Genomic DNA, 25,901 nt, shown 5'->3' with positions numbered 1-25,901 from the left:
CAGTCAGAACTCATAATGCCTGCATGCTGTTTTACAGTGCTATAATGGGATAGTGATGGTGAAGACATGCATTTATTTTATCATTGTGAACAATATGCATAATATCACCTATAGAAATATATTTCCAATTATATGAACCTATGCTAACACATTGTAATTTTAATGCTGCTTTCATGATACAGAGGAGAAAATGAAACAACAAAAGACAGCTCCCACTGAGAAGTCAGGTAAGAACAAGTGATTCTTCCCTAACTGATGGAGGAGGAGGGGGGTACTAACAATTATTCAGCACTCACCTAGTGTAGTATATTTGCATTGCAATATTTTTCACAGTGTTTTGAAATATGTAACTGATCACAAAGAAAAGCCAGCAGAGTGCAAATTGCAGCTTCTGTTCTATTAAGAATTGTTTCTCCAATGATGAAGACAGGTCAAGGTCTTTGAGCTCCTTAGCTGCTTGTTCCAGCCTGTCATTAGCCAGAGCTGGGCTAATGAAGTGAGGTCTAGCTTTAAATCAGACCTCTGAAAGGATCCCAAATATGGGGATAAATCACCAGATGGATTAGGACTTTGGATCAGTGCTATGGAGAAAATGTTTTTGGGACTAAACTGTAAATCTTTGGGTCTTATCTGTGATTAAGAGAGTATAGTTTTTTAATGTAATGTTGACAGGAAAAAAAGTCAAGTAACAATGAGTGTTCTAGAAGCTGTGAAGTGCCAGACAAGGAATTACAACATTCTCATCATCACTGGCAGTCAACACAAAGCTGTCTGAACTTTAGGGGTTTGAATGCTGTGCATCCCTGCACAAGTAGGGGAAGCTAAGAACAAGTGAGAACTGACTCCAATAAAATGCTTGAATGTTAAAAAGAAAGGGGAAAAAAAGAGTTTATTTTTTCTTCTTTCAGTATCTAACTATAACAACTTTATCTCTTTTGTCTTTTGTAGCCCAGGCAAAGCCAGCAAGTATGTTATTCTTGCCTTAATTAGAAAAATTCCTGTAAAATTGTTGGATACATGTCTCTTTTTCTACTTTTATATAAGAAAGCATGCCCTTGGCAATTTCTAGTTTTGCTTAAAATTATAGTGTCTTTATCACCATGTCTCCTGTTCCTTTCATTTAATATACTGTCCTGTCATTACTATTTAAAAGCCCATTTGACATAACCAATTGCTTCAGTGCAGGAGTGAATTCATTCCACGCTTCCCCTATCAAAAGTCCCATCAACAAAAATTCATATAGTAGTTAAAGTCTTTTAAAAATCACTATTAAAAATTACCTGACTTGAATGAATGCTCCTGCTAAGTTAAAGAAAAAATAGAAATTAATAATAACTGCATCCTGAATTCTTCTCAGTCTAAAAGGATTCAAGAGAGTCAGTACCTTAACTTACCACACAGCCTGCTTATTGATTTTCTACACCTTTCACACCTTCAGAATGCAGATGCAACTACAATAATAATAATTTAAACTGTCAATTAATTGCCCGAATAATTAAATGATCAAAAAAAGTCCAGATCTGGGAAATGAATCACTCTTCACTGAACCAATTTTTCATTCATGCTTCATAAAAGCGTTTCCCATTTGAAATTCCTTATGATGTCTTCATCTCAGCATTTCTCAACTTGTCTGCCCACCTGAAATCACAGCTACCAGGAGTTCAATTATTCATCTGAGTAGCAGAAAGGCTGAGGCATATTGCCCTTTTTTCAGAGGCCATTCACATTTTCAGCACTTTCCAATTTAAAGCATGCTTTTGGGTCCTCATTTCTCAAAAGGAAAAATGATGCACAGTCCTTGAGCTGTGGGAACATCACCATGAAACAAGGCCCAGAGAGTTGTCCATTGATTCCACAGCCATAAAATGCAGTTCCCATTGTATAGCTGCTACTGTGCTATGAGATCTGTGTGGTGGGGTTTTTCCTAAGTCTGACTTTTGTTTGTTAGATCTATTTGAAAAAAAAAAAATCTGCTTCAACTTTTCTATTTCCAGCAACATAACATAAATTATAATTTTTTCAGTAGTAATTATAGTAATTATGAAGTAGAAGGATGGGAAGAGGGGTAGGGAAACAGGCATGTGGAGATGAGATGCATTTTCCACATCTAAATATAATTTCTTCATATGTAATCTTATGTGTCCAAGACTTTGGGAATTCTGCTCAAGTATATCTGAATCAAGAACAAAGGATGAGGGAAGGATTGCTGAGTTTACTCTGCTTTCTCCAATAATAAAAATTAAAAATGGACAAAATTACATTTAAGAAATTACAGAAGACCCTACTAATGTATTTCTTCCTTAAGACACATGGATGACTCTTAGTAGATTAATAGTATATTTGTGAAGCTTTGTGCAGTACTAATGAACTTTGCTATTTTGTGGCAGATCCCTCAGTGGATAATCATTTAATAACCATTCATTTGTGGGTTTCTTTTTCAAAATAACAGCATGAAACAAGAGAAGGGGAATGTTTAATCCTGAAAAACATACATGTAATTCTTCTAACCAAAAAAAAAAAGTGTGAAATGTAACTGAGAAACATTATGGCAATTTTGTTATGCTGTTGTTTTTTGTTTAGAGCATGAAGCAATCAGACATGAAAAAGATGTTCCCCTTACAAAACCAGGTAGGCACTCCTGCATTTTATTTTGCATATTTGTTTTGAAAATGTTATTTAAAGAAATAGTGAAAATACAATTGTATATGACAAATGTCAAAACCATTGTCCTGTAATCTATTTTGATACATAGAATGGCCCTGACATGCCGTACCACAAACTAAATAGCACAGTACATTTGTGTAATTCTGGTTGTCATTTTAAGGTATAGATATTTGTACACATCAAAGGTCAAATTTCTGCCTCTGTAATTCCACTGATGTCAAAGGCATACGTCAGCAAAGAATTCGAACTGCTGTCTGAAACTGCTCACTTTAAATGGTTCCATTTTTCTAATTATTTGGGGGGATCTGCCTTTCATTTGGACTTCAGAAAACAGTTAACCTCCCAGGTAAAGCAATACTTAAATTTTCATTCATTGCAGGTATTATACAATATAGTATTTAGATCTTGATCTGGCACAATCCATAACCTGTAGCAAATGTCTCTGATATCACAGCTCATGCACAATTGCACTTGCACATGACAGAGCAAAATTGATGCTGGTACAGGAAGGAGCATTGCTCAGTTTCACTGTGAACTGTCATCATGGGTTTAAAAAATGTCTGCTCCATGCTTCTTCATGAAAGGAAATAAGTGAAGAATTATAATTTTCATTGTTAATATTATTCATCCTTAACTCTAACAAAACAATTTCAGTCCATAAATGAGAACACCCCTACTAGTATCATTCATTATTAGATTGTTGTTAATTGCTGTGAGATTAGTAAAAATGTGTTTTGATACATGGAAACATCTAGAATAAAGATGTTCTCTGCCATAACAATATTCTGCCAAACCTGACTGTTTTGACCATTTTTCTTTCCTCTTTCTACTTCCCAGTCAAACCGAAAAACACTGCAAGTACGTGTAATTACTTATTTCTTATGGAATATAAACCTTCTTTTCAGATGCATGTTCTCTAAATTTGCATTTTTGCAATTTTCTCATGTTAGATAATGCTATTTTCTTGCTTATACTACAGATACTCTTGTATTCTGTCTGCTTGCTGACAGCCAAACACAACAAAATCAAGCACATTTATAATGCAATATTGTGAAGATGCAAGATTCAAACTGTGTTTGCAATTTTTGCTCCCTAGAAAATAATGTAAATTACACTGGTAGCAAAACTGATATTCTGGTGGGTTTAGATGAGTGTAGATGTATAATTTATATCTATGCAAATGTACTGTTTATTGAAAACAAGAAAATAGCATGTAGCATAACTGAATTAGACAACCTTTTCCTTAATTCTTTTACCATTTGGAAATTTCTTACATCATTAATTCACTAAGCACCTTGTTGGCCTTGTTCCAATGAAAGCTTTTTTTAATAAAAAAACCTAAATTAAATTAAAGAAGGGAAAGAAATATTTCCAATTTAGATTAGTTTTAAGAAGGATTCAAGAGGAATTTGTCACATTGCAAAAACTTCCACTGAAGTCATGGGATAATGTCGTTTTTAAGGTTGTTTTTAAGGAAGGCTTCTAAACAGATGAAGACTGGGATCTATGCTTATTGTGGCACATTACATACTGCAAAGCATGGTCAGACAAGAACCAGAAGGACAGTGTTTGTACTGCGTGCTTTGAATTGTGAAAATGCTGAAGTGTGGACCTTCACAGAGGAATTAGTTGTTGCCTCTTTAGCACAGGAGTGTGGGGGCTTTTTGGTGCTCTGCCTGGCATTTCAAGACCAAACCACATGTTATTCTGGTGGAAAGTAAGCTGACCACAAGGCAAAGAAAAGTGATTCACTTTAACTTCCTAGAGCAGTCACCTGTGCTAGGTGCCTAAAGATAGAGAGGATGAATCCTGCTCTGAAACACCTGTAGGAAAACAGGATTACTCTGAACCCCAGATGTAAAGTGGAAGTATGAGCCCAAGGTACCTAAAATGTGCTTACACTGAAGGATCTCCTTCAGCCCTGAACTGCAATGTTCCATTTTTTAGTTATTATTGCAAAATTATTACTTTCTGTGAAGCTATCCATGGGCTTATTTCGATTTTTGCCAGCATTTTAAGAAAATTTTACTCTGTTTAATTCTATTATCCACTTTTGCTCACTCTTGTTTTCTCTGGATCTGTTTACTGACACGTAATGTCTTCTGCAGTGATTTATCTGAGGGACCCAGTGATGGCACTCACTACTGTTAGAAGCTCATCACAAATTTAAGTGACTAATTCCTTATGCTTTCATCACAAACATCACTACCTATAATGCTTTTTTATCAAGAGCTATATTACCCTGGTATATTGTGGATATAAGGAATAGCCAGGATATTTTCCCTTGACCTTTGCAGAGGGTTGTTTGTACCACATTCTTGAGCTTATATTCTGCTGCTTGAAATTATTATAAAGGTTAACAGTACCTTTAGAAAAAATGAAAAAAAAAAAAAAGAACAAAGAAAAAGAAGGAAAAAACCAGCAACAAGCAGACCTATCGTCATTTACAAAAGTAATTATCTATACACTGCCCCTTTTTGAGTAAACCATCCTTGAATAGATCAAGCTTAAGATTTTAAACACCAGAGCTGTCTATTCCAAATTGATTTTCTCCACTTAAAGGAGAGCACTTAGTTGGATCACTACCTTCTTTATTTATAGAGGTCTATATAGCTTTGCTTCATGTATTTCTTAGCCAGGTGTGTAGTGTACTTACCATAACATGAACGTAGCTGACATCTAATTCAGTATGAGATGCAGCAATAGACACAAAATACCCACTGATTTTGGAGTTCAGGTCCAGTGGAATATATAATAAATTAATATATTTATCCTGGACTGAATTAATTCACAAATTTAATCTTGCTCAGTCTTATTGTAAAAGCAAATGTGGTTTTAGTTGCTAAAGAAATTGGGTCATTAGGGAATGCAGGTATAAACAGAAAGACAAGGCTGTTTGAGAACTACCCAAATTAATCACACAGACAATTTCAGAGTAGGAGCTTGTTGCCATGGTCTAACATGTAGGCAGGTATACATCACACAGTCAATCACCCAATTTTAAAAGCAATTAGTAAATCATCTTATTTTTCACTCTTTCTGTTTTAGTGTGCAGGAAGGTCTTTGACAATCATTGACTGTACATCAAACTTGAATGTGTAATGAAACAGAATTAACTCCCTGCATACTGACTAAAGACTCACAAATTGTGAGACATTACCTTGAACAGAAAACAAAGCTGGTGGCAGATCTTACGCATGCAGGAATGCCAAACTGTAGTTTTCAGTCAAGAGGGAGAACATGTAGGCTGATAGTTTAAAAAGACCTTAAGAATTGGCAAATTATATTCCCACTTAGGTTTAAAATGAAAGCCCCATAATAGGAGTAATATGTGCCCCAATGTTCTCAGACTAAGTCAAAGTATGTTGATGCATTGAGAATAGGAAATAGGAAATAGGAAATGACCCTTACATTTCATACAACAGAGGGTCAAACCTACTGCCCTTCAGGTCAACAGTCTTGCTGTACCTGACTGTCCAAGGAAATAAATTAATCCTAAATTAGGGTACATGCACATAACTGGGCCCATCCAGATCCCTCAGAGAGACACTCCTCACTTAAGAAGTGAGAGCATAAAACCCTTTCCTAGATTCAGTACCTCAGAAAAAAAATGTGGTTTTTTTCTTCTGAAAATCAAAAAAACATATTAATTATTCCATGGGTCATAATGTAGTAATGTGTCATCTTTAGGAAGCTATGAGCAAGATCATAAGCAAAAAGGTTAATATTAAAGGACTTTGGCATGCTAGCATTTAATAGCAGCAAAACTGGCCTTTGTTGAATGCCAGTGGTTCCCAAGCATTGAGCGCTGACATTTACAGGTCTCCTTATGGGCCAAGATTTGAGTGAAAGCTTCCTGTGATGCATTAGGGAAAATGATGTTTAACTGATTAGTCTTCCTGTGGAAAAAGCATTGACTGAAACATTTTCACCTTGGTGTGAGCTCATGTTCATCTGAAGCCAAAACTCAGCAGGAAGAAAGTACAGAGAAAGCTCAGTCAAAGGAATACCCTTAAATGCTTTGTGATCTTATTCCTTTTTTGTCCTGCTCTAAGTTCTAAGAAAAGAGGCTTTTCTTTTTCTTTCAAATTGTATTCTTACATAAAAGTGGGACTAATGAAGCAGTGATGGGTAAAAAATTAAAAAATTATTGGATTCAAAATGACAATGTAATTAATTTCTTTGATTTAAAATAAGTGATGATGATTTACACCAGAGAATTTCTATCCATTGGATTGACCACTTTTCATCAATTATTTTGGATATTATAATAGCATAGGAATATATGCTTCTCTTGTGCTAGGTGGTGTGGAAAGATTTAGTCAAAATCTCTCAAGAGATTTTATTCTTAAAAGGCAAGTCAAACTGCTAGTGTGCGAGAAACACTTAGGGGTCAATGCCAGCTATTCAAGGTCAGTGTCAGTCTTTAAATGTGAAGTGTGGATGAAGAAAAGAGAGGTAACACTTAAGCTGAATACATTTTTTGGAAAATAGCATAGTCAGCTATAACCTTAAAGGCACACTTAAAAATGAGTCTGTTTAAATATTTGCTTGCTGGAAAGCTTTGGTTGGCGCAGTGTTTGCATTTGCAGGAATTGTATGTTGTATGCTGGATTATAGCACTTCAAAGAGTGAGACGGTTAGCTTTCAGTGTGAAATTATACATACACACCCATTGTTAAGGCACATTTGTTTGTAAATTAATACCCTGCAGAAAAGTTGCAGATGAAAGAGATAATCTATTTAAATATTTGCTTGCCCTGAAAAAACATGGTACTGAAATTCTTGTTCTTTTCCTTCCCTTCCCTGCCCCCTTTCTCCTCATTGCTGGTTATTTTCCTGGAGAGCCAACAGCTGAAATCCCAACATCAGGTAAATATTTCATTTTTCAAGTATGCCTCATGGAAAGAACTAATGAACACACTAGTGTTGATTAACGCACTTTGCTCATCAGCAAGGAACAGTGATAATGTAAAGCAGCACGGGTGAAGTGACAGCCCTGCAGCTACACAGGTCTCTGCCATAGGCTCTTCTTTCCACCTGATTATGTGATTTTCACTGCTCACCTACTGCAGCACGTTTTGGTGAGCTACACACAGCAGATCCTCACTGAAAGCGCTGGTGAATCAAGTGACACATGTACCAGAGGACACTGAAGAAAGCGTTATTACAACTGGTTGGATGACACAAAGTGCAAATGAACCATTTGAAGGCAGCCAGCTATTTTTCTGCTGTAGTCAGCAGGGAATACTGAAAAGGGCTCAGGTGCCTGAAGTGACATACTTTGCTTAATTTCAATCTGCCTTGATTGGTTGAATGGAGTCACAGACCAAATGCTTTTGCAGCTGGGGAAAAAGGATGTAGAAAAGGAAACAGAACATGCTCAAAGTGAATGTAGACTAGGAAAAACACCCCCCAATAAAATAAATCACAATCTATTGCTGCAGGACTTCTGTATGATGGCATATGGCAGTTCTAAAGGTCCATCTAGCTCTGTATCCTTGGGATTTTTGTTTGTTTATTTCTTTCAGATGTTTGAGATCACTCTGGGAAAAAGAGTAAGAAGCAAGCAATAGGCAGAGTCCTTCCCTAGTGTATTTTCGCAACAAACAAATAAGTAAATCTGGCAGTAGTTAGGGAATTTCAGAATTCAAGTGCTAAAGTATTTATCAGGATTTTCTAAACTACTCTGAAAGCAGCAATATTCAAACAATTTCTAACCACTCTACACAAAGCCCAGAACTGCTAGTGCCACTAAGAGTAGCAGACAGTGTTGCAATATTACAGACACTGTAAACATGCCATGAGACACATTTACCACAGTAATTCTTCCGGGGAAATTACCAGTGAGACAATCTTTGCACGATGTACTTACTGTAAAAGCCCTGTATTTCTGATGCCTGCCACTTAATGTTATTTCTTTTCAAATCTTTCTAGTCACAAAAAAACCAAAGACAATTAAGGAAAAAGAAGGTAGGAATTTATTCTATGTGTTCATATATATGTTGAAGATCACAATAAAAATAGTATGAGATAGCAAATTTGCATGTTTGAGGCAACCCCTAAAATATCTGTGTTAATTCTCAAAGAATTTTAGTTGAAAACTCTAGGTAAAATCTATTCAACAGTTAGTTTATAAAACTTTAACTGTGCTACTTTTTCTTTGTAGAAAAAACAACTACGCAGAAACAGCTGAAAGATGAAAAAGCTAAAGGTAATAAAGGGATGAAAATCTCTGCAAACAGCAATAAAAATGCAAACATTCAGGTTTGGGGGATTTTATGGGATTAGAAAGAGGAGCTTTTTTTAGTCTTTCTACATACATACGAGTAAACCAAAATGATGAAATCGTACACAAATCCCCAGTAATTGAATGGCTGGTGTCTCCTTCGCATATGAATATCAAGGATTACATCAGCGCATCCAGTGTGGCTGCAGCGGTGCCCTGCCTGTGACCTCCCTGGCTGGCACAGCAGGGACCTGTGCAGCCCCCAGCACTCAGCCCAGGATCAGCAGGGCCCACACTGTCTGCGCCTGTGCTCCCTGATCAGGGAGTGCAAAGTGCATCTCCAGAGCTTGTCTGGTGCCTTAGGTCACCAGCATCATTCCGTAAAATAACTCCAGTGATGCAAAATAGCTACACAAGAAGCCCTTTTTTATACACAAGACAGATTTCATCATCTCCCATATTCTGGCTAACCTCTTGTTCACAGCACTGCCTTGATTGTTTCCTCACAGTAATATGCAAATAGAGAAATGCTTTCTGCTATACCTCTAAACATAATTAATAACAATACATGACAGTATCTTATCAGGTAAGTGATTGAAGGCATAAATATCCTCTCTACATTGGTTAAATGCAATGACTTGCACATAAAATTTGCATGTTTAAATCTCAAACCTTAAAGGATAGCAATAGCACTGGCGCCAATTCACTAAACTACTATCTAGGAGCAGTTTGCTTATATGGTTATACTGGACAGAAAATGTATCTGTTTAAATTATTTACTAGGAGAGTCAGGCTTTAAAAAAAGTCTGGTTTATAGAAATTCTTATCTGAGAGATGATTACAAGAAACAAACATCTTTCTTAGTGAAATTTATTTCAGTATTTTGACTTGAAAATGTAGATTAATTTATTATCTATGTTTTTTTTAATGTGTCCCACCAGTAAAAGAAGATCCACGACATCAAAACCTGACATCAGGTACATGATTTTTTCTTTATTGTAAAGGATTCAGGAAAGTGTTGGTTTGTTGTTTGGTTTTGGGTAGTTTTTTTGGGTTTTTTTAAGGGAGATCATGCAATATTTTCACATTTATAATTCAAGTCTATGGAGCAAGATGTGAGACAAGCCAGGCAAATCAGGCAAATCAAATCCATAAATCTTGTTCCTGTGAAGAATGAATTGCTGAAATGGTATTGCTTTACCACCTTTCTAAATTTTTAAACATATATTCATTTGATTGCCTTATAAAACAAGAGTTCTGTAATTAATATAGCAGTGCAATGTCAAAAATTAATATTTTCTCCTCATAGAAAATCTTTTCCGTAACAAAGTCACATAGGGAGAAATGTTCAATTTTTTTTTCTCCCACATTAATAAATATTGTCTCCTATCACATTCTGCCTCTACTCCACTCCAGCAAAAATGGTGAATAAAGATCAGTATCTCAGGAGAAAATCTCCCTCCATTTTGTAATCATGTTTTTACTAGTTTACCGCAAAAGGAAATATATATTCCAGATTCTTGACTAGTATAAATTAAATTACTAGCTGTGACTTCAGTGGAACTGCATTAATTCATGACAGACAGGGATCAAAGTCTTTAATCTCACCTGACATCTAACTGGTTTACACAGAAAATATGAGCTACATATGAATATGGTTCCTCTTAATGGAACTTTTAACCTACTGAGGAAAGTATTTCACTTCTAATTATCCAGATTATTTTGTTGTATATGATTTTTTTTACTTCTTTACTGTAAATAGAATGATTTAGAGTCCTACAATCATGATATAAAATGTGTAACATATGTGCAGTTATATGTATGTATTTATTTAAAAATATCTACTTATCCATATGTAGAAAGTTAAAATCATAGAAAAATAAAAAAGATACCTAAGTATAAAGCAAGTGCAGAACAATTTGTTTTCAAGAAATAGAGAGTACAAATTAAATGCTAAATAAAACTGGGATTGGTTACCACATATATTATACAAAAGTATTTGCACACATAGCTCACTTTGTTTTATAAGGGCAACTACATCTACAAAAAAGAACAGCTTCACTTTTTTAATCCTATTTTCTTTAATCAGTTACACAGAGATATGGAGTCCATAGATATAGACTAGATAAGATATAGATATAGATATAGGTAAGATATAGACATAGATAAGATATACACTTTTATTCCTCTTGGTTATTATGTTATCAACTGACAGATACAGAAGGTAGAATCCATGTTGTGAAAAGTTTATTGCTATTTAATAACATAGAATTTTTTATAGATCAGGAAATGTTAATCATAATATATAACCAGTACATTAAACCAAAGATTTTGCCAGGAGAGAAAAGAATTCTCCTATGCATCAAAACCTCAAATTTAGTGTAAAACAAAAATGTACTACAAATTTTCTCTCACTGGACTTTGTCTTGCCCACCACCCTCCTACAAAGTTTCCATCATTCAAAAACTGTGTTTCTGTGACTTTCATCTACATTACTTATGATGATTGTTTAATTCAGTTGTAAGTTATCACTGGGAAATTTTTCTCAGCTGGATGTTTCTCAGATCATGAGCAGCTCTGCAAAATCAGTTCTTCATAACTGGCTTTGCAAACAGATCTTACTATGTAAGTGTTCTTAAAATATTCATTTTCCACCAAAAAGAATACTTAGCTTTCTGACCATGGATAAAAGGTTTCCAGAAGAACATCAAAGTTACTCTTTTGGATGTTGGTTTTAGGTATTTGCTCAAATTGAGAATTTAAAAGTTTAGACCAAGTCCTAGGTCATGTATACTTGAATTGGAACTTGATGACTTTCACCTGTTCTGTTTGCAGATTAAGACAATGATTTTTCCCCAGTTCACTGAGTACTAATTTTGTTTTTCTGATAAATGAAAGTAGAAAAGGATTTACACATTCTGAGGTAATCTAAAACTTTAAATAGTAAATCTTCAGTCAGCCTTCAAAAGCTGAAGAGATTCCCATGTTCTTAGATTTTCATCAGAACTCTTCAACCTTTCCCTGATATTAAAAAGCAATCAGATAAAGATTAAGCAATTTTAAAAACTGTATATAGATGCAATTTTAGAATGGGCCACATTTGAACAGAATTTTAAGCACTACTGTACCTATCATAAATAATGGTGCAACATGCACTAGACACTAAATTTCACTCTCCTGTAGATCTGCAAGCAATTAATTAGAATGCTTTCCTCTTCTTTTTCCTCCCTAAATGTCAAAATTGACACCTGTACTGAGGATGAAATTTACCAACAGCAAAAAAAAAGACAATTCTTGGAACTTCATTTTTATTTCTATCTTATAACAAATGTATTTGAAAGCACACACAAGCAGGTTTTTTGACTCTTGGAATGAAATTTAAGGAGAGTAAAAATTCAGCTCTCTAGTGAGGATTATCTACCATAATCTTTATATGAACAGCTGTACACTTCTACATGTTCAATTTTTTTTCAAGGTTAACATCAGAGAAAGAAAATCTAAATGGATCAAAAGTTCATTATATTTATCCTAATTACCTTCCAACTGCCCTCTTGAATGAAAACTCTGGAACTAATGTATATTGCATTTATAATACAGTGTGTTGAAGGGGTTGACGTTTTTACTGCCCACAGATGTGCAAATGTGGCAGAAATAAAGAGAGGCTGTGTTGCAAGAGCATGAAAAGTGAGAATTCATTAAACTGATACTATTCCCACATGTTTGGTTTGGTTTTTATTTTAATTAGACTAGAGTGTGGATTACTCTCAAGATCAAGTGAAACCAAACCAGTCATGATAACTTCCTTGTAGATGTGTCATAAATAGACTTAGATAATTTGTGCATCTACCCTCACACATTATTAGAGGTTTGAAACTTTACTTGATGTGGGAACTGTTATACTTACTGTTTAGTTAAAGAACTTGTACTTCAGTGAAAACTGAAATCAACATTAAGCAGAGTTGGAACACGGTTTTTATGAACACACTATGCAAGAAGGAAAGATGGAAGGAAAAGCACCTCACCTAGATTTTTCATGTATTTCTGCCATGATAGAGATTCTTACATACAATACCTATTCTCAAATATTTTCTAGAATAAAGAGCAACAATTTCATCATACTATCAATATATATTCAATGCTACATATTAATCACCACATGAAAACCTCAGCAACTGCAGGGCGTGAATTCATTATGTCTTAAAACCATGTGGGAATTGGTTTATTACTGAGGTTGTTTCAGTCCTTTGCACTTTCTGTGCAGTAATATATTTTCCAAAGTTAAGATGACTTCCAAGTCTGCAAAAGCAGAAAGTTGTATTTGGTGTGAGGTTTGATATGACAGCCGTTTGGGAGACTATGAAGGAGGTTTCCTAAGTGCTGAGAGAATGTAAACTTGTCAGCAGTGCAATGCATGAGATTTTTCCCACACATATAATTATTTTGAAAGAGAGTAAGATGGCTTCATTTTTTTTCCTTTGTTCTGGAGCATTTGAAGACCTTGGAGTAAAACGATCTTTTTCATCATTCTGAAGTAGTAAGTTTTGTCAAATTCATTAGGCACAAACATTGGTAATATTCTATAATACAGAAGCATTGAACGACTTTAAAAAACAAGGGGCAGTGGTCAAAAGAGAAGGCAAAAACTTTGCAGGGCAGGTTGCTCTCACCTATAGACAGGTGATGAGCTGCAGATACTATATTCTCTGCTCTCCTTGCCACCCAGTCTCTGTGTCTCAGATATATGATGGTTCTGACATACTCTGAGCAGTTTCTTCCAAAAATTCAGCAGCATGAACTTGTACTCTACTGACTAGAATTTAATCACCAGAATTCAGCAAATAAATCATTAATATTGATGATGTTGTTTTCTGGACATAAGAAAGTCTGCTGTTTGCTAGAATATCCTTAGAAGGAACTGACACTCTGAGAAGTTTCAGAATTTCTTGTAAAAACACTGTTCTCATTTATTTACAAGACCTGTATTTCTGTAGATTATTCTCATTAAGATTTTCATCACACTCCAGTACAAGAATTCAGCATTAGAGCAGGATGAACTGTGCGCTAGGGCTGCTTGCAGGAGAGTCCATGTAGAACATCCTCCATTCTGTGGATATACACAAATGTCCCAACATTTCACGTTGGTCAGAATTGTGAGGACCAGGCCTGTATATGTAGGCCTTCCAGCAACTTGCTATTAGTCATTCCATTATCCTGATGGCTTTTAGGCAAATACTTGGAGACTAAATCTTATCAGACTTGTCTAAATGAAGACATGGAGGAATACTGCCCATTTAGAAGATGCATATGTTTAGAGAGCACAGTTAAACTGTGCTAAATGCTGGAGTGGTCATTTATTAAGAACTAAGGTGACCCTGATTTAATTTCATTTAACCTACTGTGGAATTTTCACTGAGGCTGCTTTAATTTTGAATGAGCATTTGCACAACATTTTATATGGACTAATTAATCTCTTTTTAATCTACCTTGAAATAATCTTGCTTATTTTTTCTATGCAGAAAAGACATCCAAGGGGGAAATTTCAGCCATATTTTGGTAACTAGCTAAAATGAAAACTTTAGGATCTGTCCTGAAACTAAATGTCACTGGAAAATTTCTAATAGATTGCAATAAGTTTTGAAACTCAAAATCTGTAAAGACGCACCAAAAGGAGAACTAAATGTTGGTTTTTATGTTAACAATGAATTTATAAAAAGTCTCTCAGCATAGTGAGATTATGAATTAAATTATGAATTCCAGAGATTCTATTTAAATGTCCAAAGGTTTAAGTTTTAGCTTTCAAAACAAAATAATTTCACAGTGAGAATCTACAAGCACTTTGTGTTCATGTTATTTTTCCCACAGGAGCTTCTTCAACATCCATCCCTTGCTCTGAATTAATCTTTTTTACTTTTGGCTATATTTTGTAATTTAATTACCTTATCTAGAACTTATTTATTGTCTAGATTTGTAGAATTGGGAATTACTGAGATTGAATCTCAATTCCTATCTGCCAGACATGTTTTGAGTACGACCAAGTCCCTTCATCAGACCCTTGACAAAATGCAGCTGTATGTACTTTGCTTTTAAAATTATAGAAACAATGATAGTTTCCTTATACCTTTGTAGTCATTGTGCAGCCTCTAAGGGGTTGAGATGATACTCTTTCACAGCCCTCTTCAACTGGAAAGCCTCAGTTTTACAGCTTCTATTTTCCAGGAGGTCACTAGGGCTTCCGAGTTACAAAATAATGTCGGTGGAGTGCAAGCTGCTTGTTCCTCTCGATTTTGCACAATTCCAGATCCATCAATACAAGAGTCACTGGTGCCTGAGGTTAATAGAAAAGACATCTATTTGATAGGTCTGTTTCTGTTTCAGAAACCTGTTTATGTAAAATACTTCAGAATAGTTACCAGGTGAAATAATTGCAGATTAATTTTTGTGCTCCCAGGCACACCCAGTAGTGTATGGAGATGGCTCATGTGGCTCATGCATATGCACAGCACTAAGTGTAATATTTGGAGAGCTCTGCAGTTTACAATGGAGAGATATTTCCTGGTGTCTTTGAGGATCTGCTTGGTGAACATGACTTCAAATGTGGGGACTGGTACTCAACCTAAAACTTGCTCAAAGTGGCTGAAATTCACACTAATGGTCCACAAACATTATTAGACCTCTCCCATTACACTTGATAATGTGCCCCATGAGCTAGGAGTGGTTTTCTATATTAAAAGATTATGAAAAAAGTTCTACCAGAGAATATACCAAGGGAAAACTCATAGAGAGCAACCCTGTAAATAAAGGACATTGGGAAAAAAAAATTAATTGGAGGATAAGCAAAATTTTTAAATGCACAAAGTAATCAGAAGCTGTGTTTTTTTACAATTAACTCATTAATTGATTCCTTCTTATGTTAATCCCAACATTTATTTATTTAGAAAATTATTAAAGAAATACCTGTGTTTTCTATGAATGCAGGACAGACAGGTGAAACTGAACATACAAGCCTATGGGAAAAGAAGAAAGACTATGAAAAAATGTATTTTTTAGCACACTGGTTTAGGTCCAGTAGAGAGAAGCTGTTTTGCTTAGATTTGAAAAATGAACCCAATTAGTAATGTTATTTATGCCTGTTTAACAATGAGTTCATTCTTTTCCCTTTAACTGGGTCAAAACATTTTTTTAAAACTAAACTAAAAGGCTCCAAACACTTCTAAATATATATCAAATTTATTTCAAGACAAATGAAGCAAAAAAATATCATATAAGTCTCTGTACAATTTTGCCATAAACAAAATATAAATGTTTAGTATCTTGGTGAACATTGTTACGTTCATTATGCCCTTTAGTTTGACTGGCATATCTTCTTAAATCACATTGCAAGAAAAGTGAAAAAATTACATATTATGTATTCCCATGACATACTTGGTGGAAGTGAAGTTATATACAAACTGTAATTCTTCAGCAGTTTTCCAAGCCAGAGATTATTTATCTTTGTTTCAGATAAATGGCCATTTCTTCAAATCCCTCTTCAGCTTTAGGAAAGTAATTGCTGTCATATTTTTTCATCAGTATAGGTTTTGTTTTTAAAAAAATTATCAGCTGAAACTGGGCTTCCCCATATTGGAGTGAGTTCATGTTTCCAGACTATTGTCAGTATAGTGAAATCCATTAGAAAAATCCTAATTATGTGATACAATTTTTAAACCAGTGGCAGCAGATGTTTTGAAATATTTTAAGACAGCCTATTGAGTTCCTACAGTTTCTTCCTGTCTTTCCTTATTCCCAGAACTGTGCATATTCAGGATGAAGATATTCTAATTTAGCTCCATTTTTCATTGTGAGTAGCACACAGGCACAGATCTGATCTTTTCTAATCTTAAGCACTTAGAAAAGAGCATATTTTCTCCATGGTAAATCAGAGAGGAACTTCTCATCTGAAGGGTTACTCATCCCTTCAGAATCTGAATTGCATCCCAGCTTTATGTCACATGGCTAGAGCTAAATCCGGAAGGTAGTGTCTCCAGTGCCTGTTAGGCACAGTGAACTTGGTTCTACCAGGGTTTGCCAGCAGTTCAAGTTTATCAGACAGTTCAGCACTGTCTCTTTACTGAGTGTTTATTGTCATAAAAGAAGTCCTGCTGTTCCCAGCAGAGGAATTGTTATTGAGGAGGACAAGTGTGTGAACATAACGCTGCACAAAATCCAAAAATCCCCCAAACCTTTATTTGGTTTCAGTTAGAATGATAACTGAAATGAAGAAATCACTTGCATAATTCAAACACCAACCTCCCTTTCATTAGCTGCTTAACTGTCTTATCATACACTGTTTCCCTCCTCTCCTTCTCTTCTCCTCTCCTTCCCTCCTTGCTCTATCTCATGCCTTTACAGTGAAATAAATACATGGTATTAACATCCACCAATTTGATATACATTCTTATTAACATAAAAAGATCCCTGACTGTTTATTCCTTCTTCTTTGGTTTTATCCTTTTTTGTGCACATAAATGTGTTTGTATATAAAATTTAAACCAATCTTTAAATGTGAATTATAGTTATTTAAAAACAATTATTTTCTTGTGATATGTTGAAATTACATTAGTTGATTGTACTGGACATAGGAATAAGTTGACAGAGACAATGTCATGTCAACATGCCTAAATTTCATGTCCAGTACACAATGTGTCCTACCATGACACTGTCAGTGTTTATTGAGAAATAGCAAGAGAATCCAATTTGATTTTGCTGCCCACCAAAACCACTGTACTATTATTATTATTGCTGCACTGGGAAAGTTCAATAATTTCTGATCCTTCTTATATGTAATTTTTTGAATGATTCATCCATTTGCTCCTATGTTTCAGTAACAAAACAAATCATGCCAGTAGTGGACTCCTTTGAAAACTCAATGCTAGCAAAATTGTCAAGCCTGTGTGCTCTGATTATTGCTATGCTTTGTTGGAAATGTCTGCATTGCCACATATGTGTTGCACTGTTACATCTTGCATGGTTTTACTGTCTAACAAAAAGAATTTTTTTAATGACTCTTGGGGGAATGTCACTTTGGGGATGTTCACACATTTGCGGGAGAATTACGTGGTTTGTGTGCAGTGACCGTAACATGGAATGTAACAATATTCCATAAATATACAGCTTATTTATCCATTTAGCCTTCTTACTAGACAAGGCAAAAGCCAGTTGACAAAATACAAATTTTTTTGCTTAAATGGTTGTTAGATGTAATCTATCACACCCAAGCTAAAAGACAGAAATAATAAATTTCATCTCCTATTGCAAAATCGATTTTCATAGAATAAAGATCACATTCATTGAGCTTTGTTGTTATGTTTCAAAAAGAGCACTGACTTTGACAGGTGACAGATCATAACTGTTCTTAACCATTTCTGTTCTTTATTTTATATATATTTTTATATATGGTGATATTTTCCCCTCTAATGACATTAACTATAACGAGAGTGCCCTTCTAGTGCAATTGATTAGATACATTTTCATAATATTTTTTACTAAGATAGTGTTATTAGAGACATGTACTACTGACTTTGTACTTATACTATTTTTTTCCACATTGAAGCACTGATAAAGGCAGATTTCTTTTGTGTATTCAGCAAAATTTGGGAACAAACTGGGACCACAGACACTCCACATTATGGACCAATATTCTGAGTGGTTTTTTTCTCACTTTTGAGCATTTTTTGTGAGAAAAGGCAAATTAACTCCTATAGAATAAATCTATTTTACCTTCTCCAGACCTTGCTGCAGAAGTCCCCCAAATGCCTGAAAAAGAGCTGTTAAAGAGAATCTGAATTCTCATGGCTATAATAACAATGTTATTGCTAGTATTTAATTCTGCTCCTCAAACATCTTTAGCCCTTTTTCATTAAATAACTTATTATCTGACAAACCCCTTGATAAAACAGATATGAAAACTTGGACAGTCTTTGCAAAGATATGCAATTAATTGCATTGCATCACAGACACTTTGAAAGGAGCTTTGGGAGCTACTTTCCAAATGTTCTTCATTTTCTTTTGTTATTCAAGACACAAAATTAGATGCAACATAAGTATCCTCATGGTATAATTGCTTTATGTTTCCTGTCTATATATTTTCTATACAATGCTAGAAAAATGTCATTTGAAGAGGATGTTTTTAGATATATAGAATTGACTTAAAGTGGTAGTCATATTTCTTGTTTATTTGTAATGGACATATTAATGTTTTCTCCTCTTCTTTTTCCCATCCTTCTTCACATTAAGCATTGTAATTGCTGAGAATGACAGTAGTATGACTGTATAGCATGATCAATATGGAAGGAGTGGAAAAAATTTATTGAAAAATAGATAATATGATTTTTGACCCAAATATGTTGGTTTGAATAGCAGGTATCTATGGGCCATGTTTGTTGTGAACCTAAGAAAACAGTATTTAGTCTCCTGCAGATGCCCTCAGCATTCAGCTTTTCTATTGAAGAAATAAAATGCAATTAAGTGTGATTAAACTAAGACGTAATTAAAAGTTGCACAGGCCCATTAAGCAAAGAGACTTACATTCTTCTTTTTAACAAGTGTGAAGGCAAAAAATTGTGACATTTTAAAAGATTCCATATGATTTCCCTTCCCTATCTGCCCTGTGCTTTGTCTGGTCACTTTGTCATACTGTAATGTTACCGAAATATTACGTAACAGGGCTGAAATTGACAGGAAAAGAAGGGGAGAAATGGGGAACTCCTTGCTTCTATTCCTGACCCTTTAGTAAGAGAAAAAAATCTTTGGTTACCAAGTCATTGCAACAAAATTTTTTGTCATTGTGTGGTTCAGTTTTGATTGCTGAAATTTGTTTGCACTTCAAGTGCATTCCTGAGAAGCAGTCACAAGTAAATGAGTGTAGTTGTTAATTTTTTTTGTTTTATTTGTAATTGCTTACCAAATAGTAGTTTCTAATGCTATGATTGTATGAATTTTTTTGTTTTTTGAATTGTTTATTTCTTTTAGAACAGCCTCTGAGTGAAGAAATTGGATTCAAACTAGAAAATAATTGTCACACATTCTCTGTAATTTTCCCTTAATAACCAAACTGCTATTGCCTAAGAGAGTTTTCTTTTTAATGAATATTTAATTTGGTAACTTGCACTAAAAACAGCTATTGCCTTATAGAAAGGAGAATTTAATCACTGTAATACATAAACAGGAACACCTTTATACTCTTTAAGATTATTAAATTTTATTATAGGATGCTTTCCTCCTTTCTGCTAAAGTATTGAAAACACCAGGACAGTGCTCTTGCAATATTTCTTGAACCCAGCCCTCACATTTCTTGAACCCAGCCCTCTGTGTGATATGCATATCACTTAGAGATCAAGAGCAGAAATAAGCTCCATTTGTTTACTTTATAGGGTAACTGTGGAAGGTACTTAGCAATTCCACTATACAAGCCCTAAAAAACTTCACATAATTTTTGAATCCAGGGGGTTCTGGTTCTGTTTGTTTCTTTTCTTTCTAGAACTCATTGTGGCTGTTCTCTCTCTGACTGATTTCCGTCCTTTTTACCAAAAAATTGGTAAAAATTACTTGAAATTACTTTTTTCTTTTTTTCTTTTTTTTTGTTTGTTTTTTCTTTTTTCTTTTTTCTTTTTTCTTTTTTCTTTTTTCTTTTTTCTTTTTTTGATAAAGTTCCTGAATATCCCTTCCTCCAGCCTTTTAGAAATTAATTAATCTTAGGTACCAGATGTCCTCATATAAGAGCACCAGTTCTAATTTCTTGAAAAAGCATTATGACACTTTTCCAGTATTGACATTTTTGTTTCCTCAGTAGCACTCACAAGGGGAATTTAAGTAATTATATTAATTCTCATAAACTACATCCCAAACTAAAGTATATTCCACATATAAGGCTTTTTGATTTTTCTTCCTGCTTAAGCTGATAACAATGTCTATTTAATATGTCTACTGTTAAACCACATTTTTCTCCTACTGTTATTCCTTTTTTCTTTTTGGTAACATTTGCTCTGAAGATGTGAGACAATACATTCAAAGTGAGAACCCTCTGCAGTTTAAAAGGCACATTCTGCATTCATATTGAATGTGGGAATTGCAAAAGCAGTGTGGGATGTATTTGTATTCTTATTTGCATGCCAAAATTCAAATAGTTCTCTTGACTATGGTTTGTATCATAACACTGTTGCAGACACAGTAGCAAAGATGTCGTTATTTTCTGAATGAATTTCTTATCTGCATGTTTTGTAGCTGAGGTTTGCTAGATAAAGCGGCCTAAGAAGGGTAACATGAAACAGAAATTGCAAAGAAGCCATAATAAAATGTGTAATACTGAAACTGTTTCATCCTGTATAGATTTACTATATGGACAGCTGATTTTGTTTTACCTAAAAGTTTGAATATGATAGAGACAACAGTTCAATTTTTAAAATGTATAGAATTCATTGGCCATAAAAAAAAGAAGCATGAGATACTTGCCACAAAATATGGAAACTTGCAGTATGTCTATTTCTAAGCTCTGATTGTTTAATTAGCTAAAATAGAAAAGATCCATTCCATCATGGAATGATGATGAAATTTGCTTTTATAAGTGAGTAGTTTTGCACTGGGAGAATTAATAAGACAAAATCTACAAAAACAGTGTGGGAAAAAGCCTTTTTTTTATAGTTTGACTATTTCCAAAACCTGAAAATTACATCTTTCTCTACCTACATTTGGAAGCATAACAACTTGCTTATCAAACCTTGTACTCTTATAAGTGTAGCCACTAGGTCCACATACTCTACAACATATCAAAATAATTCAATCTTTTACCAAGTGAATCTGTTTAAGTTTTAAAACACATGTAAACTTTGCCTTAGTATGAGGATAAGCTCATTAAGCATTGTGCCTTTAGTTTGTCTAACTCTCACAAGAACATTTGAAGAAAATGGGGACTTTTCAGAATGAAATATTTTGGATTAATTCCAAGGAAATCCAATTAAAAATTATTAATACAAACTTTTTTTCATATTTGTAGATTGTTTAAAAAAAAACACAAAAGTTTTTTCCAAAGCTCTTGGGTTGAGATAAAGATAGTTTAATAGATAAAACAAAAAGCCACATGCTCAAGCAAAGCAAAGCAAGGAATTCATTCACTCCCTTCCATAGACAGGTGGGCATTCAACCATCTGCAGGAAAACAGAGCTCCATCATGGATGATTATTGCTTGGGAAAACAAATGCCATCACTCCAAATGTCCTCCCCTTCTTTCCTCCCCCAGCTGTATCTGCTGAGCAGGATGCCATATGATCTGGAATTTCCCTGTGGTCACTTGGGGTCAGCTGTCCTGGCTGTGTCCCCTCCCTACCCTTGTGCACACACTGTCCCTGCACTGCTGGGGTGGGGTGAAAGGCAGGAAGGCCTCGATTGAGTTAATCCTGCTCAGCAGGAACTAAACCATTCCTGAATTATCAACACTTTTTCCAGAAGGAATCCAAAACATTGTCCTATACTACCTACTACAGAGGAAACAAAACCTATCCCAGCCAAAACCAGCACATCCTGGTAGAAGCATGACCGTTTTTTCCTCTTTACCTTAAAATCTGTTTTACATATCCTGCCTTTTCTAGTTCCTTGTTCTTATTCCTGTCCCATTTGCACTCTTTATCCTATCTTGCTTTTACTCCTCAGGCAGAGAAATAAACAAAACACGCTGTTGTTCTGTGAGGGTTTTGGGGAGTTTTGGTTTTGTTTTATTTATATATACCTTTTGACGGTATTTGGTGATCTATGCAGGAAAAAAATAAATAATAATAATAAAAAAAAATATATATATATATAGCCTGCAGCCAATTTCAGCACTGAAAGTTTCACAAATTGGAAACAAATTATGTTAGTCTTATGAAAACAACTAGCTGGAAAATTTAACAAAATTCATTACTACTATCCCTGTTCTCCTGAGATTCTTCTCTATGCAACGTTTTTCTGGTGTTTTCTAAAGATAGATGGTAAGTAATAGGCTATCTAAACATTTGAATATCACTTCACCATATTGAAATCAACATGAGTACACACCAGCCAAAAAACTCTGGTATCTCTTCATAAGCACTGCAGATAGAAATAATGCAACAAAGTATTAAAATTCCAAATAAAAAATTATTCAGTGATATTTAGCATTACACATTCCAAATAAACATGATTCCTAGTTAATATTTTTCAAACTAATTAATTTCTATATCTTTTTTTTCCATTTTAGAATTGTGGGCTACATAATTATTTTGTAGCTGCTGGCTGAGTTGCAAAATTCTTAAAGTTTGCCCTTTCCTTTCCCATTTAGTGGCTTTTAACAAGAGATTATACATGAGGTTTTCAAATGAAAGATTGCAGTTCTACTAGTGATTTTAGAATAATTATCAAGTAACACTTCTGGAAAACGCTGTGGTGTCAGGCATATAATTGCAATACATAAATAACCTAACGATCTTTAAAATACTTGCAAGTATGTAGCTTTGTATGTTGCTTTTTTACAAAACTTTGTAAATACAGGTGAAGGAAAAAGGGGTTCATTTTTGCATTCTGATAGCATGTAAAACACAGGGAGGGCAATAATTTATTTTTATCCACAAGTAAAATATTTATTTGTATTTATTTGGGCTAGAAAGTGCATGGTGCCCTACTTACCTTCTTCATGAAGATTGTAATTGACTTTTATTAATTTTCATTTTTGTATCCATAAAAGAAATACACAGAAATATTTTCCTTTTTACAGTAAAAAGGGAATTTGTAATTGGCATTTTTTCTTCCTTTAAGGAATTTTTCTTTGTCAATCTTGCATCCATCGTGATTATATTTTAGGGGATTTTGTGTTTGTGGGATTTTTTTAAAAGATCTGATTGAAAAATTTCTGACTATTTTGGTAGGACAATACCGATTTTAATCATAGTGGGTTTTGTGGCAAGACATTGCTTTTAGTTAATTTTACTCATAAAAGTTACCTTAGCTCAAGAATGGAGTAAGTTTATTTGTTGAAATTATGACTCAGAAGCTTTCTAGTTTTGCCCAACTGTGTACATAGAAAGGTCAGTGGTGGAGGACTTAGCACATTCACCCAGTCCATGGCTTGTCAAACCTCACAGGAGAATCTTGGTCTGACTCATTTGGGCTGTGAACTCTAATCAAGGGAGTTGCTTTATCTCTGTTTTCTGAAAAAAAGCTGAGATCCATCTCACAGAGAAACAGAAACACTGAGAATTTGGGGGGGGAAATACATTCTAAGACTTAGTAAAAAAACAGTAAGTCATTAGATCCAAAAGGATCTAATTTCCAATTTTAATTTAAAGTGGGTTTTCAGGCAAAAAACCTTTGCATGAGTCAGGCAAGAAAACCACAGAGGATAATACCACTGGGTGGAATGTACCAGCATTTCTGACACACTGCTCTGTTTTCCACCATTTAATGGGACTTGGAAGTCAATAAATAAAGCCTGCACCCCAGTTTATAATGCAGAAATCCCTAGAGTCCATCTCAGTTTAGAATGGTCACAGGGAACATTTTTTTTTTCTTTTTTTTTTAATGGGATGAACAGCAGGGGTAAGAAAAAGTCATCAGAAAATCATCTGATTAAAAACTGACTTGTTTCCAATGCCAACATTCCTCCAGCCATTTTCCCAAACACCTAATTGATTAATACTTGTCTTTTAAAATCTTGCCAATGTTAATCTCACAGTGCAAAACTCAGCTTTTCAAGCAAATTATATCAATCCCATCTGTGCTGAAACATGTGCTCTTGAGAGCTTTTAAAACATGATGGAAAGTATGACCACATACATAGTACTCAAAAATTAAAAGGGAGAAAAAATCCATGACTGTGAAAGGACAGAAAATAGGTACAGTCATTTGTGGTCCCTTTATTCACAATAAAAGATAATTCACCTGAAGTCTAATAAAATAGATATGAGTTAGATATGAATTAAATATGAGTCTTTCTGGAACTCTTCAATGTATCTGAAAGTCACTGTGAAATATAAAAACCAGAAAATATATGTGTGAGTTTTGGGGCCTTACACTCAGCTATCCCAAAATGCAAGTATTCTGGGAGAAGGAGTAGTATAACTCTGAGAAAAATTATGTATTAAAATGTGAAATTGTCCATGATTTCTCATCTTGTGCTACAAGATCTCTCATTGAGCTTTTTAGCTAAAACCTCGTTGATATGTGAAACCTGGCTTGTGATCACACTAGAGATTTGTGATGTTATAGCTGACTTAGTGGGAGTGAAATCATGCAGATGTTTTTGAAAGAACATGGAATAGACTCATGGCCCCAGTTTGGAAACCATAAACATTAATCATCTCTTCCTTGTTTTCCTAGCTCCTGTCCGCTACTTTCAATGTGTCTTCCTAAATGGACCTAATGGATTTGGGCTGCAATTTCCAATTAATTCCCCTTCAAACAAGGAAGAAAAGACTCACTCAAAGACTTCCAAGAGAAAAACAAGGAAACCGGGGCAGTAGAGAGACTGAGTCCTATGATCACTGACATTTTGCACTTTATCTTTTCTGCTGAGGTCCACAGTAGCTACAGTGGTACTTGTCATTGCAGGAACGCGATCCACTTGCACGCATGTACCTGGAACTGTTTCCATGGGGCAGCGGCAGAACAAGCAGTAATGAATGGTGTTTAACAAAGATAGAAATGTAAAAGTGCCCAGTTTCTCATGGAAAGGCTGCAATGCTAACAAGGCATTGATGTGACTGTGTGTGTGAGCATGTGTGTGTGTTTTCATGCCTCTTTCGCTCTTGTTTTTCTTTACCTACATGCTCAGCATTGAAGTGAGTCTGTTTTCCACTTAATCTCATCTAAGGAGTGAAAGGTTGAACATAGCTCTTATATCAGCAAGATTGCAAGACTAGCTGCAATCCTAAACCATTTCTTCTTAATGTTTAATCAAATTGCTGACAGGAAAATGCCTCACTAAGTCATGAAAATGTGCTCTGTGACTGGTGCTATTTTTATGTCT

The 25,901-nt window shown here is 34.7% G+C and overlaps 1 protein-coding gene across 1 annotated transcript in view; it reads left to right on the top strand.

The window, feature by feature from the left end:
• The window catches only part of TRDN (triadin), a 223,354-nt gene extending 197,959 nt beyond the window's left edge, over window positions 1-25,395 (top strand). The window contains 6 exon segments of the mRNA XM_064707176.1: window positions 183-227; window positions 949-966; window positions 2,581-2,628; window positions 8,834-8,878; window positions 9,820-9,870; window positions 25,253-25,395. Of these exon segments, the coding sequence (XP_064563246.1) occupies window positions 183-227; window positions 949-966; window positions 2,581-2,628; window positions 8,834-8,878; window positions 9,820-9,870; window positions 25,253-25,395 (350 nt within the window).
• The last annotated feature ends 506 nt before the right edge of the window (window positions 25,396-25,901 follow it).

Source organism: Zonotrichia leucophrys, chromosome 3, assembly GCF_028769735.1.
Source record: "Zonotrichia leucophrys gambelii isolate GWCS_2022_RI chromosome 3, RI_Zleu_2.0, whole genome shotgun sequence".
NCBI lineage: Eukaryota > Metazoa > Chordata > Aves > Passeriformes > Passerellidae > Zonotrichia > Zonotrichia leucophrys.
The sequence above is the reverse complement of the archived record's forward strand: the minus strand, read 5'-3'. Positions and strand labels throughout refer to the sequence as shown.